Raw genomic sequence first — 16853 nt, 5'->3', positions numbered from 1 at the left:
CTGGACACAAGATGACGAGGAATGAACCTACAGGATGGGAATATTGTTCCCTGATCCCGTGTGGGGAGTCTGTAACTGGAGGAAGAGGATATTCTGACACTTCTGCATGAGAGAAACTCAAACTTTGCTGAAGAGCCCAGCGGAGTGAGGGAGAGGTGGGTTCATGTGGTGTGAATGGGACAGGAGAGTTGGACTCCAATGCACAGTTCAGGGATGAACAGCACTCCAGCGATGGCACCTCTGTCTCCAGGGCGGAGTGGCAGCCCACCGCTGTCCTCTCTGTCACCCAAGAAGACCACCTTTCAGTCTTTAGGATCTCTGTCATCAGGAATGTTCTCCCCCTCGCTTGCTAAGAGCTCCTTCCATCAGGCGAAACAGTCCTCGAGCCCCATGAATTCGCCCACCCCGTCCATTATGAGCTCCCCAAAACTCTGGCAGAAAGCATCCATCTCCAGACTCGCAGAGGAGTTTTTCTGGATTGGTGGCAGTGTGGTGGCACAGCCAAAATGGAGACTGGGTCAGATAGGTAAGATTCACTAATGGCTACAAGCTGCTGAGTTTTTCAAACATGTTTCCTTACTAGACACAAATGATATTACTATAATGTTTTAAAGCCAGGATGTATGAATTTGAAACTTGAATGATATTTTCCTGCAACCTGCCTCTAAAATGTTTTAATTTCCCAGACAGTATAATAGACCTGCAGGGAAGCCTGTGAGTAGATAACGGGCATATGGACAGTAGACAATCCTTAAGGATTAGCCTGAATGATGTGCCAGGTTACGTCACATGCATCTGAGCTTCAGATTACAAACAAAGGTTAAATGCTCTCAGCACACAAAACAATCACACCACTTAACCGTGACCTGAATGCTACAAGAAATGTTGGATCTGACATGTTATTTTAGCACACGCACCATTCAAAGGTTGGAAGAAATGTCAGCAATAGAAAGTCCAGAGAGATAATTTGAATCACTGCGAGACAACTGATAACAGGTGGATTAGTTTGTTAGTCAAAGAGTCTTTTATGGTTGTGTATCTTTTCCTTCTTTTGCCTCATGTCATGAACGCATATACAGCTACTTAAATCCCTGTGTGACGCAGCCTATAATCTCATAAACAAGTGCTTGTTGGTGAACCTTTACTAGTCTGCTGCTTCAGGGATTTCCTTAGAGTGGTCTTAATGTCTTCCTGCACACAATCACAACACATGTTTATATTTTGCACATTTTCTCAGCAAAATAAACATTAATAACAATAATGATAATAAAAAATGAACCTACTCAGGCACTAGCATGCTACATTTCACATATGGTACACTGAATATTTGATTTGCACAACCTCACTCTGATGTAGGCAGTAAATAAATTGACCAATAGGGAGGGACTGCCACTTGAGTCTATTTGTATTCTGGCAAAATAATTTCCTTCGGGATGAATAAAGTTGATCTTATCTTATCTTACATGAATAAATATGTCTCCCTGTGCTTTCCTGTAGTGGAGAGGTGTATGTGCAACATGCAGACCGGCACTCAGATGACCAAACTGAAGGGGAAGAAGAAAGGACTGGTTCGATTCTTTTACCTGGACGAGCACAAGTCCTGCATCCGGTGGCGACCTTCCAGAAAACATGACAAGGCCAAAAGTGAGACAACACCTCCGAATTTTCAGTAATTGTTTTTGCACATAAACCTGTTGGTGTATCTCGCTATCAATCAACATATCAATAGCTCAGATACTTCTGATAACACTACATGTGCGCATTTTGTTTGTGTCCCAATATGCTTAATAGGGCAATTGATTATGATGTTTTTGTAAGCTGGACACATCGTAAGTGCTCATCTTTGACTTCTTGAGTCAGAAAGGTTGTTTTAACTGAGTAGAAATTGAGCAAAAGTTACTACAGAGTTGTTCAAACTTGTTCAGCACCAATAGAGTCTGTATACAATCATTGGAACCACTGATTCAAACAAGCAGTTTATTTAAAATGATTTCTCTAAATGACCTCCAGGGCATTTCTTGATTGTCTGTTTCAGTCACTATTGATTCCATCCATGAGGTTTTTGAGGGGAAAAAGTCAGAGATCTTCAGGAGGTACGCAGACAACCGCTTCGACCCAAACTGCTGCTTCAGTATTTACTACGGGGAGCGTGTGAAGTCCCTGGACCTGGTCTCCACCAACGCAGAGGAGGCCCGCACCTGGGTCACTGGACTGAAATACCTCATGGCTGGTATCAGTGATGAGGACAGTTTGGCCCGAAGGCAGCGGACCCGTGATCAATATCCTTTTTCTCTTAATTACTACAAGTACATCACTACATATTCAGATAATCAAGTGTGTAAGAGGAATATGATACCACATGCCAATACGAATGAGCTTTCCTCCTTAACTGCAGCCTCACATGGTTACAGCAGACTTTCTCTGAGGCAGACAAAAACGGAGATGGCACCTTAAGCATTGGAGAGGTTCACCAGCTGCTCCACAAACTCAATGTGAATTTACCCAAGCAGAAAGTCAGGCAGATGTTTCAAGTAAGATAAATATCCACACAGGCTAATAATACAAGCTGCCATAGATTTGCCTTGTGTCATCTGCTCGAAAGCTACCTGAATAGTTTTGTGCATTCAGTAATCTAGTATCATTATCCTATCAGGGGATGTTGCTTCATTCAGATGTGGCTACATGGCTACTAAACATGACATTGTGTTCTGATACAACGTTTAACTGGTGACTCGATTGATGGTTCTACTTTCTAGATATATAGATTGATAGTTGACAAATAATCAGTCATGCTAGCATCTCTGTCAAGCTTTAGCTAGTGACAGTTGTACTATGTGCTAAATGCACTGTGACTGCTAACATGCTGGAGTTTAGCACGTGTCATGTTAATGATGGTCTCCAACCTTGCTAAGCATGTTAGCATGCTCACATTTGCTTATTAGCATAAAGCCTGGTAAGTACAGCTAAGGGCTGATGGGCGTGTCTTTGGTTTTGATGTGATGATGGCCCCTATAGAAAAGTCAGAGATCACCACAGTTATAACATTTCATCCTGAAGGGAACATAAATGAGTACCCCAAATTCAATGACAATACACCCAGGAATTTATGAGACATTTCACTCTCTCTAGAGGACATCCACATTGTTAGAGTTCATCCTCTGAGCAAAATGAATGTCTGGACTAAAATCCATGACGATCCATCTAACACTGTATTTCAGTCTGGAACTAAAAGCAGACAAACATTTAGCTCCATATAACCACACTGGCACTAGCATGGCTAAAAATAAATAAGTAGGTTTGAAAAAAAAAAAGACTGAAAAACAATTAAATGTTTTGTGATTTCATCGGTGTTGTGGAATCAGACAGAAAACAGGCTAGAAGAAGAATTTAAGAAATAAAGATCACATTAAGAGGCCTATTCTTAATGTGACATGATTTCAGTCAAAGAAGCAGTAGGACAAAAGGATGAAGATGGAGCCAGCTGACGAATATATGTACATACACGTATATACAGTATTTTGGCAGCACAGTACAGGAGAGTGCCACAGGAAGGCCATATGGCCACTGCTGAACAGATGGCTTTAGTTGCACTGAAATATTGCTTTAGTCCACTGTCCTCCCCTCGAGCTCCATCATGGTTGATGATGATAGAGATAAAGGCTATCTTTCAGATGGCTCTATGGTTGTACATGTTTTCTTTTCCAGGGTTGTTTATCTCGAATCACACACTCTGAGAGGGTTATTTCTTGCTAAGATACTTTTGTCGTTATCTGTAGGATGCAGACACAGACGAGAACCAGGGCTCCCTGGGCTTTGAAGAGTTCTGTTCATTCTATAAGATGATTTCCACACGCAGAGACCTCTACCTGATAATGATCTCCTACAGCAATCAGAAAGAAGTCATGGATCTTCAGGACCTCGCACGCTTTCTGGAATATGAACAGAAGGTACAAGAAAATGTACAAAGATTCATTCATACCAGTCTTTCAAGTTAGGTGGAAAGATTGCCCTATTCTGTGTATTTGTTTTTAAGTTATTAGGCAACACTTAAGATTTTCAATCAATTAAAGGTCACTTTGCATAATCAGCATTTTTCAACAATTGCCATTTAATTAATTTGCATTCTGAAGTTAAATTTTTTATAGTATTTTTTGATGTTGGTGGCGGAGTCCCACGCAGGATTCAAATTGCCCTCACATGCATAATGGATTCACAGGATGCATGCATGTGCCTCACTGTTTACAAGGACTTTAAAATAATACAAGAAAAAAGAAGCTTAAAACAAATTTAACAGTAGAATAAAAGATAGCATGCAGCAACAGTGCAGTGCAAGATACAAATTTAATTTAATACACGGCATACATTAAACAGATACATTTCAAGCCTCAATATAAAAGAACTTGAAACGTCTACACAATAAAATCATTCAGCTTTGGATCAGTTGAACCCAAAATTGCATCCCTGATATTGTTTTATTTACAGATGCGAGGTCTGGCCAAAGAGCATCTAATTGACATAGTGTCAAAGTTTGAGCCGTGTCCTGAGAACCTGCAGCGTATGGTACTGGGCATTGATGGTATGGGGAACTTCACAACTTATTTAACAACACATTTGAATACTGTGAAGCATCATTAACGTCACATATGTCAGTTGGACCAGACATGACGTCAACATACAATGACACTCCTGGTCTGAAATGCTCTTCCTTCAGGTTTTACCAACTACATGAGGAGTCCTGCAGGGGATATCTTCAACCCCGAGCACAATCAGGTGAGCCAGGACATGACGCAGCCTCTGTGTAACTACTTCATCGCCACCTCACACAACACCTACCTGACAGGAGACCAGCTGCTCTCTCAGTCTAGAGTGGAAATGTACGCCTATGTTCTCCAGGCAGGCTGTCGCTGTGTGGAGGGTAAGAGACTTCTGAACCAGAATTTCAGCTCCCTCCACTGTGGTTTCATGACATTACAGACAAGGTGACTCACTCAGCCTTCGCTGTTTTGGTCTGTCTTCCTCATTTCTCAGTGGACTGCTGGGACGGGCCCGACGGGGAGCCAATTATTCATCATGGCTACACCTTGACGTCCAAAATTCTGTTCAAAGACGTCATCGAAACAATTAACAAATATGCCTTCACAAAATCACAGTAAGTGCTTCTGGGTCCTGATACTGGTGTGTTTTGTCTGGCTTTCATAAATCCATCATGTTGGCTCATTAGCTCGGGTATCATCACTCCCCATCCTCCCATACCCCTTCAGGTACCCAGTGATCTTGTCCATAGAGAACCACTGCACTGTGCCTCAGCAGAAGAAGATGGCAATGTATCTGAAAGAAGTGCTACAGGACAAACTGGATCTATCCACTGTCAACGTACATGAATGCAAGAAGCTGCCCTCCCCTGAGGTCCTGAAAGGAAAAGTTTTAGTCAAGGTAAGGTTGTTTTTAATAACATGCGCTGCCATATGCTGTCCACTTCTGATTATGAACGGGCACTCAAACAGAGGGCTTCTTTCCAGGGGAAAAAACTTCCAGCAAACCTTGATCCTGATGCAGAGGAGGGTGATGTTTCTGATGAAGACACTGGTAATGAGGAAGAGGATGACGATGACGATGATGATGACGATATTCTTCAGGTGAAACCTTTAGATAGATAGATAGATAGATAGATAGATAGATAGATAGATAGAGCTTAATTATGCAATATTTTTTACTGTTTTAGGAGGGAAATATTATAACGTCTGCTAATCAAACCAAAAAGAAGAGGCGATTTGGCAGATCGATCATGAGAAGCTTCAAAAGAAAGGTCAGCCCTTTATTTTCACAACCTATTTTTATATGGCCCTTCTACTTGTTGTACCCCTTCCCACTCTCATTTTTCTGAAAAAAATGTCAGGGACAGGGAGGTAAATACGTTTTTTTTTGCAGAGGAAAAAGAGAATCCGAGTGAAAAACAAGGCAGCGTCTGATGGCGAGTCAGACTGCAACAGCAGCAGCAGGGAGAGGACACAAATCGTGTACCACCCCAAGTAAGGATAGTCAGTGAATTAAGTAGTTTTAGCTATTTAGTGCTCTTGGTATCGGCAGTTACACTTAAACTTACTGTACATCTACAATTGTCCCCTCAGGAAAAGAAAAACAATGAGATTGTCCCGAGCTCTGTCTGACCTGGTCAAGTACACAAAATCTGTCCGAGTGCATGACATAGAAACACAAGGTAAATGGTCGTCAAAGTGATCGTCAAACCTGCATGTTTGTATCATGCATAATCTTTCAGTTGATTATATATTTAAGGAATACATGTTTGATGCTGTTTTTTTCTGTCTGATAGCACTTGCAAACAGTTGGCAGGTATCATCCCTTAACGAGACCGTTATGAACCAGATCCTACAGCTGAAGCCAGTCGAGTTGGTCCGCTTCAACCAACGCCAGCTTCTAAGAGTTTACCCATCCAACTACAGAGTGGACTCAAGCAACTTCAGCCCACAACCATACTGGAATGCAGGATGCCATATGGGTAAGACTGTCACTGAGACTTCAATACTGCCTTCTTTTATAAAACTACCATGAGAAATATGTTTGGTGTTGTAGCAGATTTTCATTCATGTGTGTTCATTCATGCATGTTTCATTTTAGTTGCGATGAATTATCAAACAGAGGGCCGTATGCTTGAGCTGAACCAAGCCAAGTTCTTAAGCAACGGAAACTGTGGATATGTTCTGAAGCCTAAGTACATGTGTAAAGGTATGTGTAAAGGTACAGTACGCAGACTGTGCAGAGTTAATTGTCTCTTTGTGAGGGGGTTGTTAATTTTCTTGGTTTTTCTCAGGTGCCTTTAACCCCATGTTGGAGGATCCTCTACTAGGGCACAGAAAGGCTCAACTAGTACTGAAGATCATCAGTGGACAGCAGCTTCCTAAACCCAAAGACTCCATGTTTGGGGACAGAGGAGAGGTGAGGCCAATATACTAAGTAATCTTTTAAAAAGACAAAACTTTGTCGTAACTAAAATGCTATTTTTGTATTTTTCATGTTTTTCCACTTCCAGATTATTGATCCCTTTGTTGAGGTGGAGATAATCGGTCTACCTGTTGACTGTTCCAAGCAGCAGACAAGGGTGGTGGATGACAATGGTATGAGCTCAAAACACACCTTATGTATACATATACAAATATACAAATATCATAGCAGCCAGTCGACTGTTATATTTTTCAGTCTGTGCAACTTTTCCCTCCTACTGTCTTTCAGGTTTCAACCCAATGTGGGAGGAGACCCTTGTCTTCAATATTAAAATGCCGCAGATTGCCCTGGTGCGTTTCCAAGTGTGGGATCATGATCCTATTGGACGAGATTTTATTGGACAGAGGACGGTTGCTTTCAACAGTATGATGCCAGGTGGATAACATGATTAAATTACATGATTTGATGCATGCTTATTCATTTTTTGTTTAAAGTTAGGTGAGAAGATTGATACCATTCTCATGTCTGTCAGATCAATAAGGCTACAGTCAGCAGCCAGTTGACTTAGCATAAACACTGGAAACACAGTGAAACAGCTTGCCTGGCAGCAAAAGTACCAGCACCTCGAAAACTCAATAGTTATATCACTAGTAATATAATTAAGTTAAATCTTGTTGTAGTAGTTGCACCTGCCCAACAAATAGTCCCCCACATAACCCTTTATAAAACCACAAGTCTTCACTTCAGTTTTTTACAGATCAGATAAATGAGAAATAAGATATAAATTGTCTCCCAGCAAGAAAGCAAAATGGTGAAAAATGTATCTAATATGAATGAAATTGAGGTTAACATGATTTTTAATGCAAAATTCATAGGTTATCGGCATGTCTATCTTGAGGGAATGGCGGAGTCATCCATTTTTGTTCATGTTGCTATCATTGATACAACAGGAAAGGTAAGATACACCCAATAAACTGGCAAATCTAATTTAATTTTCACACAAGTCTACATTAAAACCTTTGGTGTCTTTTGTAAAACAGATCAAACCCACAAATGCGGTTCAAGTGGCCCGAAAACACATCCAAAAAGCAGCCCAGAAGCACATGAAGGGTCATCACAGACAGCCATCTCTAGATTTCTCTGTCCTGTCCTCAGAGGATGGACGTGCACTGTACTTCCGCAAGGATCTGGATACCATCTCTCAGGACAGCAGGAATGGGGAAATGTCTCCTCTGGTACAAGGGCCGGCAGCCAAGGCAGCCCTCCACAAAGGGGCCATGAGTGAGCCAGTGAGGCGAGCTCACCGAGTTAAAATTCATGAATCATCAGACGCAAGGAGAGGATTCTTCAGTCGGATGTCGTCCACTGACTCCCACCACACGGGGGTTGCTCCCTGCGTGGTAGCGGATAACTTTGACCTTGAAACCTCTTCCCAGGGTTCTTGTCATGATAGTCCTCCTCTTGGCAGCCAAAATCCTATTTATGAAGAGCTGGAGAATGAACATGATGAATCGCCAGAGTTGAACTGTGCTGAACAAAAGACACTTCAGACTTTTGAACCAGAGCCGCCTGGACAATCTGAGGAATTTCCAAAAGAACCTCAGCCAGACAAAGACATTGCCACTGAACCTGAGCGATCGCCAGAAACTCAGAGTCAGACTGATTCGCTCCCTCAGCCTCAGCCCCAGCCTCAGCCTCAGCTGCAGCCCCGGCCCCGGCCCCAGCCCCAGCCCCAGCTGCAGCCCCAGCCTCAGTTCCAGCCCATGCCACAGCCTCAGTTCCAGCCCATGCCACAGCCTCTGTTCCAGCCCATGCCACAGCCTCTGTTCCAGCCCATGCCACAGCCTCAGTTGCAGCCCATGCCACAGCCTCAGTTGCAGCCCATGCCACAGTCTCTGTTCCAGCAAGAAGCCAAATCCTCTCCACTCATCCCTCCTTCGTCCCCTGCCAGGGTGAGACGGACCTTGGAAGCTCCAGCGGTCCCCCGACCATCCACACCAATGCGAACAAAAGCGCGCTCACGCAGTTGCCCTCGAAAACACATCACTTCCCCTCAGACACCGATGGTGAACCGCAAGCCTGCCGCCCACTGGCAGTCACAGCAAACACAAAACTACGGCAGCTACAGCACCCAGGTGAGGCCCATACCCAACGGCCTGTGCCTGTCTGACAGCACATCCAACAGCAGCGATGGCAGCACTGACAGCCTGGAGTTCGGAGTGCCCTCCTGTGTGCCAGACGGGGCAGAGCAACGAGAGGGCACTCTGCAGAGGGAGATGAAGGCTCTTTTTGACCAGAAGATGCGAGAGATCCGCTGTAAATCCCCACTTTTTCTAAATGGTGAGTCATAGATGTTGCATGATTCACTTTTGCAAAAATAAGACAAAGCAACTGCACATACAAAAGTGAAGTGGTTGTATTAAATTGTGGATTTTTAACTTTTCTTTTAGAGTAGACCACAGCTTAGATTTGTGACTCCAAAGAGAAGAATGCCCTTCAGAAGATGAAGAAGAGTAGCTTGACTACAAAAAGGAGGTGTGGGAGGATGATGAGGGGGCCTGAGTCATGAAGCAGCTTTGATTTTCTTTCTAGATTAATGGGAGACACCATGCAGAATTATACAATTAGACAGTTTATTATTTTAGACCTGCTGTAATGTTTACATCAGCACAGTTTTTATGCATGAAATAGTTGTTTTTAAATGTTGAAATCATGTGAAGCCCTTGCCAACTGTACAAAACAGCATAATGCAGTCATAAAACGTGACAATTAACTTAAAAAAGTACATTAGCACTATTTGTTAGACAATAGTTAACAGCAGTTTTTAATTGTAAACATTGATCATTTTAATAACTATTTTTATAATGTTTAAACTATAATGTTTGCTTTTTCATTGAAATTGTAGCATTCATACTTGAAAATCAATCGACTGTTTTAATAAAATGTGTTTTTGTAAATGTGTAAATTAGTGTTTTATTTCAAACTTAATATTTTTTCTTTTTTATCTGATATATCTTTACAAGTAAGAAAGCTCAAAACCTACAATTATGTATTAGAAATATTAGAATTAGAAACCAACTATCATAACCAACAAACAAGAATCACAGTTTTCAGGCTTGTTAAAATGACATTTGTCTATGATGTTTCTATGCTTTTTCTTTGTCTTTGTCTTCATTTTCCTGGGCTCTGTTTGCATCGCTGGCCCTAAAGCGCAGACTCAGTTCTTCAGTCAGCACAGTGCAGCAGGATTTCTGTGGGAAGGATATATAAATATAAACAGTGCTGAATCAAATCAGTTCTTCAGTATGTGGATGGATTCAATGTAAACACAGTTATGTGAATGAGTGAGCATGACTGTCTGAGTCTGTTTGTGTCTTCTACAATTTGATGTTTTTCAGCTGATGTGAAAACCAATTGGTGAATGACAGTGTTGCTTTAAACTGTAACAAATCACATCATCAGCAAACATTACAGCCTTAAGGCTCATGAAACCATTTAAATTCCTATCAAATTATCACAAATAAACACTGGAACAAAAAGCAAGGCTGTTTAGTTTAGAGTCTGAAAAGTTAAAGCTTTAGAAATGGATGGGTGTTTTTTTGCCTGACAGAAGTGATGAGATTTGTGGATGCATTTGCACACACACACCCTGTGCTCAGCTGCACTTCTGCGGCTCTTGGAGGTGAGCTCCAGGACAGCCAGCAGTGCTCCCAGCCCCAGGCCCAGGGAAAGAACCAGAAACATCCCCTTGAGGCTGTGCGGCTGCACAGCTGAAGACTTGGCCTTGTCTGCTATGCAGCTGCTGGCCCACCACTTGCTTCGCAGGTAAGCCAGCTCCCCTGCCTCGCTCAGTTGCAGGATTGCCACACTGAGGTTCTTTAGGATGGGCGAGTCTTAAGGAAAATGATAGGTTCAGTGTTAGTTGCATCATTTTAATACTTTATGCCATTGTTAAAAGAAATGAGTAGCCTCACCAAGGTTAGCAGCAATGCTGTATCCCCTCATGCCAATGACCTCATGTGCTCTGACCAGTTCACAATGACGTGCTACAGCCAAGTCCAAAGAAACAGACTCTCCAATAAAAGCAAAGTTTTCCTCTTTTGCACGCCGAACGCCTTCATCCATTGATGACACAAAACTCGTAGTTCTCTCCATGTGTTCGTAGATTCTGCGGTACAGTGGATTGTTTGAGTTCTGGATGAAGGAAAAATCTAATTAGAGAAACAGCAGTGAGATAGTGGATCTAAAAGTGATCCAATGTCTGTACCTTGAAGAAGGCAAGGGTAGAAGAGCCAGCCAAACAGCCGTACTGAATCGTGTCCTGATTGGCCAAGTCCTCAAACCCTTTCACCGTCAGGTGAGTGGACTCGGAGGTCTTAGAGGAGCTGAGGTTGGAGAAATAACAAGCCAGGAGAACAATGGTAAACAACCACCAGCTGCAGCAGATGACACGTCCTGAAAGTGCTTTGGGGTGAGGACCGGCACCTGACAACATAAAAGAGTGCAATTTAATGGAAAAATGCCACAAGCCACGAGGGAGAGAAAAGAGACAAATCAGCAAATTCATTAAGCCCAGAGATTGTCTTGTCTATTTGGTGGCATACAAAGTGTCAGGTTTTGCTAACCTTGTAAAGTCAGAGCTCCAGCTGTGTACCACAGACTGTGGAGGAGGCTGAATCTGTTCTGCTCACTCTGAGGCTGACTCCACTCACATGGGCTAAGTCTGCATTTGCATAGAAATATGAAATATTAATGTGACCACACTCAAAGGGATTCCACTTCCAGCAGAAATGTCAAAGAATCCACTGACAAGATGTAAAAAGTCATATTTGAATTCATAGCACATCAATAACTATCAATAAATAAACCATAAATTATCACTTATTTAAAAAAAAAATAAAGTACTTGCATCACCAACCTGGCAGCTATAAAGATGCAAGCAGCAGTGCCCAGGTAGGCAATGAGTATGCCGACCCACGTCTCAGCTGAAAACGGGGTCAGGAAATCAAAGAAGCCCGTTCCCTCTGAGATGTCCTTCCTCAGCAGGATGCTGATTCCTGTCTGCATGAACGGCTTGGTCATCCCCACCACTTTCTCTCGAGCTGCAGTGAGAGTCAGCGGAGCTATTGCAAGATCTGCCTCCTGCAGGGAGGACATAAATACTTACTTTAGGAGAATTTAAGACGTTTTAATTGCATCAAAAATCCTGCTGTCATTGTTCACACCACATAGTCATTTACTGTGAATGTATCAATCGTGAGTCACAGATGCCAGCTGGGTAATTCCAGCTTCTGCAGGGTGGTTTGCTGCCCTTCGACCCCTCTAAATGTCAGTTTTCATGTACTCACGCCTCTCACCACCTCTCCAATCATCCCATTCCAGTTCCCGCTCTCATCCTGTCTGCCGTATGAGGTGTCTTTCACCAGCTGCACTCTGTACTTGAAGCCCACTTTTTTGGCAACCTCAGACAGCAGGTCCATGCAAAAGCCCTCCAGTTGTGAGCCTTTGGACATTGTATATGGCTCTTGCTAAATGAAAATACATCAGAAGGTAATCAGTGAAATGTGTGTTTACCTTTAATACAGGCTTAATAGAAAAAAAATCATCTACCTTTATTGTTGTGATTCTCAGCTCTGATGGCACTGATGTGGAGGGGTAAAGTAAGGAACATGTTAGTATGATAGCTTTTAGATAAAAGCACCGTTCATTGTGTCTATAAAAACTGGGAGGTCAGGAAGATATGAGGGAAAATAAATCAGTAGTCCCAAATGTCTTTTTTTCTGTCTTTTCTCAAATGTGTGAAATACAAGCTGCCTCAGTACCCACTTTGGAAACCACTGTTTTGAAAAGTTAAAATTATGAGGGAGCAACAAATAATAAGGATACATTAGAGTCAGAGAGCAACTCACCACTGATTCACTGATTTATTTTGACTGACTGGAGTTTTTCACAGCTGATGTCCACCCTAAATTTAGCAGAATCAAAGACTCCTTTGTGCACTGGCCATCTTTTGACTTTACTCTGACAGATAGAGATGTCTGAGGTGAATTTCGGGACGCATTTATTGACCTTCCAGTCACAACTGGTTTCCGGTATCCTAGAGATCTGGCCGCTCTCCTCGCCTACTTGAAAACAGTTTGCACACCACAATCTATTTGGCGCAGTGTCTTAATTCAAAGAGTCTCAATGCCATGGCACTGTGAGATGGGAGGGAAGTCAAAGAGTATCAAAAGCCTCAATTCAGGCCAAGGCCTTGGGGATCCTTCACCACAGGGTGATCCTGACAACCGTCAGATCCTCCTTTTCAAAAGATGACACGTATACAAGCTCTTCAAACCCCTGTCACTTTTTGGCCACTCTGAATCACAGGGCCTTTGTTTGCTCCATACAGTTGATTTATTACCGTTTTTTTGTGAGAGTGTCAACTGGCTTGCTTCCTCTTTTGATTTTCTACAAGAGTTGGACAGGATGTGGCCATACACTTTGATATTGATCCGAGCTGACTGTTTTTGTATTTATGTCTCATCAAGCCTGAGAAATTTCTACCAAATCCAGCAGTGAAAACACGAGGAATTTGCCAAAGAAAAACAGCAAGCTGCCAGCTCACTGAATTACAAATGCAGTGACCGGGTCAAACTTTGGAATAACGAGTAAAGAGAAAAAACTGCTTTTAAATGGTGTCAATCAGGACAACTTCTACATCAATGCAGTCACTTTCAACGTGGTTTTTAGGTTAAAAAAAAGTTGTGTTCGTTAACAAGCCTGGTTTAATCTGTTACATTGACCTGGTGTGTTAGTATTATTTCTGATTAAGTACAAACTTGTAATAAAAAACAGTTTTTTACCTGCAGTGCACACTCCAACATCCAGGAAAACCCCAGCAGACAATACAAACGTGGCAAACAGCATCCTGATTCTCCTGATTTGCATCCTACAAGTTATAAAAAAGACAATAAGTGGTTGGCTGTGCATCCAGTGAATTACATGGACAAACTTGAATAAATATTATGATATATTAACACTTTCTGACACACCTATACATATCAAATCAACCCATTAAATAGTGACACTGAGTACATATGATGGATGTCCTTACTACCTGACAAGAGTCCAAGATGTGACTGCTGGTTTGGCTTGTCAGCCTTCAGACAGACCCCAGTGAGCTGGACTGTGATGCAGTGTGATCTGAAGGTTTTCAAATTCAAAAGCATTAAAACAGCCAACAAAGTTTTTTTGTGGGTGGAGAAAGTGGAAGAATCGTCAAGGGGTGGGGAGAAGCAGCATGTAGTACGAACATATAGCCTCCACTGTGGAACACAATGTGGTTATTTACACTAAAAATTACTGTGAGGAACGTTTTAATAACATGGATAAACTAAAAAAAAACACCTTGGTCACATCATCTTGATATAAAACAGTGAGATTATACTTATATTGTGGTCAAGCTGAGTATCACAGGCTTTATGATATTGATATATTAAATCGCACTGCACACACTTATTTCAAACTCACCACATACTCTTATTTTAACATTATTATTTCACTTCTACTTTCTTCTTTTAACACCAGTAGTTTAGCAGGCAAATTGATGGATTGTTCCAGCAGGTCAGTGTAGGCAAAATGACCACTTGCACAGGCTCCCCACAGGAATGTGGTTGTATGTTTAGAAATCATCAAATCATTTTATCAGTGGGGATCCGGTACAATTATTTTGGCATTGTGCTCGGCAGTAATCTTAAATGGGACTGTGGACTGAACTCATAAGCACGAAGACACAACAAAAACAAGAAATTGCTGCCTTTCAATGTCCACAACAAAATGTTCAAAATGTTTGACTGTGCTTTTGTTGAAAGTGTTTTAACCCTCTGCATCATCTGGTTTGGCAATGCTGCTGAAAAAGACTGTTAAAAAACCTGTAACAATGGCCGGTAAAATGCTGGGGATTGCCTTACCAAGTATGACAAGCATCTACACAAACAGAATTACAAAGAAGGCAAACAATATTATGAGTGACCAGAGGCCCCCCTTACCTCGTCATTTGAACTGTTGCCATGTGGCCATTTGTTCCACAAAACCATTGTGTTTTTAAACAGGTAATGCAGTGTAGCCAGGTCACAAAGGATGTCCAGCTGGTCTGGCCCATCCTAACTCCTTTTCCCCCTTACGTCTCTGTTTTGCTGCAAACAAGGAGTTACATCTATGTGTACAAGTATGTCTAGTGGTGACTTCTGTAATGTGAAGAAATGCTTTGAGATCGTGCTGCAACCATTTCCCCACAGGATCAAACACTTTTTAAAGCTCCTGAAGCTGGAAGCAGCTGCCATGCAATTGCACTTCATAGAAAGATATGCAAAAAGTTTATTTTCAAAAAGTCATTCTGTGCGTAGAAGTGTTGAAACTAGCGTATCACTATGGATTATGTACATAAATAACTTATATAGATTAAAGCATCTAACAGAAATATTAATACTTTTTGTGCATTAAATTCTTTTGGAGATGCTTGTGCTCAGTATAAGAAGGTTAACAAGCTGTATCATCAGCTTTTGCAGCATTACAGTACTCTCTGCTCTTCACCAACATTATAAAAAGGAAAAATTCAACAACCAGAATTAACTGACTGGATAAAATTTTGCGAGGCCCTGAAGAATCAAAATGTTGGTACAGAGAGAAAAAAAACATACTGAGCAAACATATTCAGGCAGAGAATCAAAGATGTTATCTTTGCTAGTGAACAGCTCAAAGATAACCTTGGAAAGATTTTGGAGGTTCAGTAAAGTGTTGAATGAGTGAGAGTCTTTTGTTATGGCGTTGGCACAGATAAAAACTGTTTAAAGTTAGCAGAGAGCAGGGAGGTGTCTCTTCTGTGTAGCACCAAAATCAACATTTATTTCAGTCCTTTTTGTGAGATTGACACTCTGGATGAGTCATGTCCACATGAAAATGTATTTTAACATTGGCATCTGAAACAGTAGCCTACATGGTTTCCCCTGGTTACCGTTATTTTAGGGCGAGAACTAACATATAACAATGAAATCACAAATTATTAAAAGCTGAAAAACTTGATATAAATCAATTTGAGTGTCAAAGCAACAGGAATAGTCTCTATAGAGACTGAATTAGTCACCGTGAGCTCCTGTAGTGAAACTAGTGATCTTAAGAACTGAGTCAGTGATCAGCTCATCAGTCTATGTTCTGCAGTTTAAGCTAATTTGGGCCAACTGTAAAATGAGAAGTAAAATAGTACAACAGTGGCATCTCATCCCGACATATGATCATCCTGTAGTTTGAAGGAAGTTCACCAACTCCTGCCAGTAGAGGAGCACAGTTTAGTTTAGGTGGTTTGTCAAATCTATTATTAACAAAACCATAAGGTCAGAAAATTAGCTTCACATATTCTAATGGTGAAATTTTTTGTCAACTCAGCTGATGGAAGTACAAAGGCTTTGTGTAGTTAATAAGTAATACTGTGTTAATGATTCCACATTTTTTACACAAATTTTATTTCCCCACATTGTCGTCTAAATAGTGTTCCAATGGATTCTTTGGACTTACAGGAATATTGGCTACAATAAATCATATGGCTGAATATTATTTTGAGTCATTATTGCTGTATTATTTTCTAGAAAAAGGACGGGCCAACACGTGCTGCGGATTAAATCCTAGCAGTGCCTGAATATTTGCATCTCAGCAAGCATGAAAGTTCGTTCTTGACATTTGGAAACAGAAGTTTGACAAAACAATCCAAACTCAAGGTCCACTTGCTTGTTTTTTGGAGGTTTCCATGAAATAATGAACGTTCGTGTATGAACTTCGGCTATTGCGGATTTTAAAAAAAAGCCCAAAAAATACAATTGTAGCAGCTACAGAGTTTACATGTTAACAGACCCATCTCC

At 41.5% G+C, this 16853-nt stretch overlaps 2 protein-coding genes across 2 annotated transcripts; one reads left to right on the top strand and one right to left on the bottom strand.

Moving 5' to 3' along the window:
• The first annotated feature begins 174 nt into the window (after positions 1 to 174).
• plch2b (phospholipase C, eta 2b) lies at positions 175 to 9415 on the top strand. Its single transcript, XM_070837195.1, has 22 exons — positions 175 to 526; positions 1498 to 1644; positions 2036 to 2279; positions 2402 to 2531; positions 3777 to 3947; positions 4483 to 4576; positions 4712 to 4915; positions 5029 to 5149; positions 5262 to 5433; positions 5520 to 5636; positions 5723 to 5806; positions 5929 to 6029; positions 6129 to 6217; positions 6332 to 6517; positions 6637 to 6744; positions 6830 to 6954; positions 7049 to 7133; positions 7249 to 7395; positions 7836 to 7915; positions 8001 to 8605; positions 8822 to 9300; positions 9411 to 9415. The coding sequence occupies exons 1-22, from the start codon at positions 175 to 177 to the stop codon at positions 9413 to 9415; spliced, it is 3846 nt and encodes a 1281-aa protein (XP_070693296.1).
• Positions 9416 to 10106: 691 nt separating this feature from the next.
• On the bottom strand, positions 10107 to 15038 carry LOC139207457 (glutamate receptor U1). The gene is given in 12 exon segments (XM_070837185.1): positions 10107 to 10211; positions 10609 to 10853; positions 10935 to 11154; positions 11228 to 11445; positions 11586 to 11683; positions 11879 to 12102; positions 12309 to 12488; positions 12571 to 12602; positions 13806 to 13891; positions 14060 to 14193; positions 14196 to 14267; positions 14991 to 15038. Coding segments are annotated over 12 exon segments (1662 nt in total).
• Positions 15039 to 16853: the final 1815 nt, after the last annotated feature.

The sequence above is a fragment of the Pempheris klunzingeri genome, chromosome 2 (assembly GCF_042242105.1).
Source record: "Pempheris klunzingeri isolate RE-2024b chromosome 2, fPemKlu1.hap1, whole genome shotgun sequence".
Classification (NCBI taxonomy): Eukaryota; Metazoa; Chordata; class Actinopteri; order Acropomatiformes; family Pempheridae; genus Pempheris; species Pempheris klunzingeri.
The sequence above is the reverse complement of the archived record's forward strand: the minus strand, read 5'-3'. Positions and strand labels throughout refer to the sequence as shown.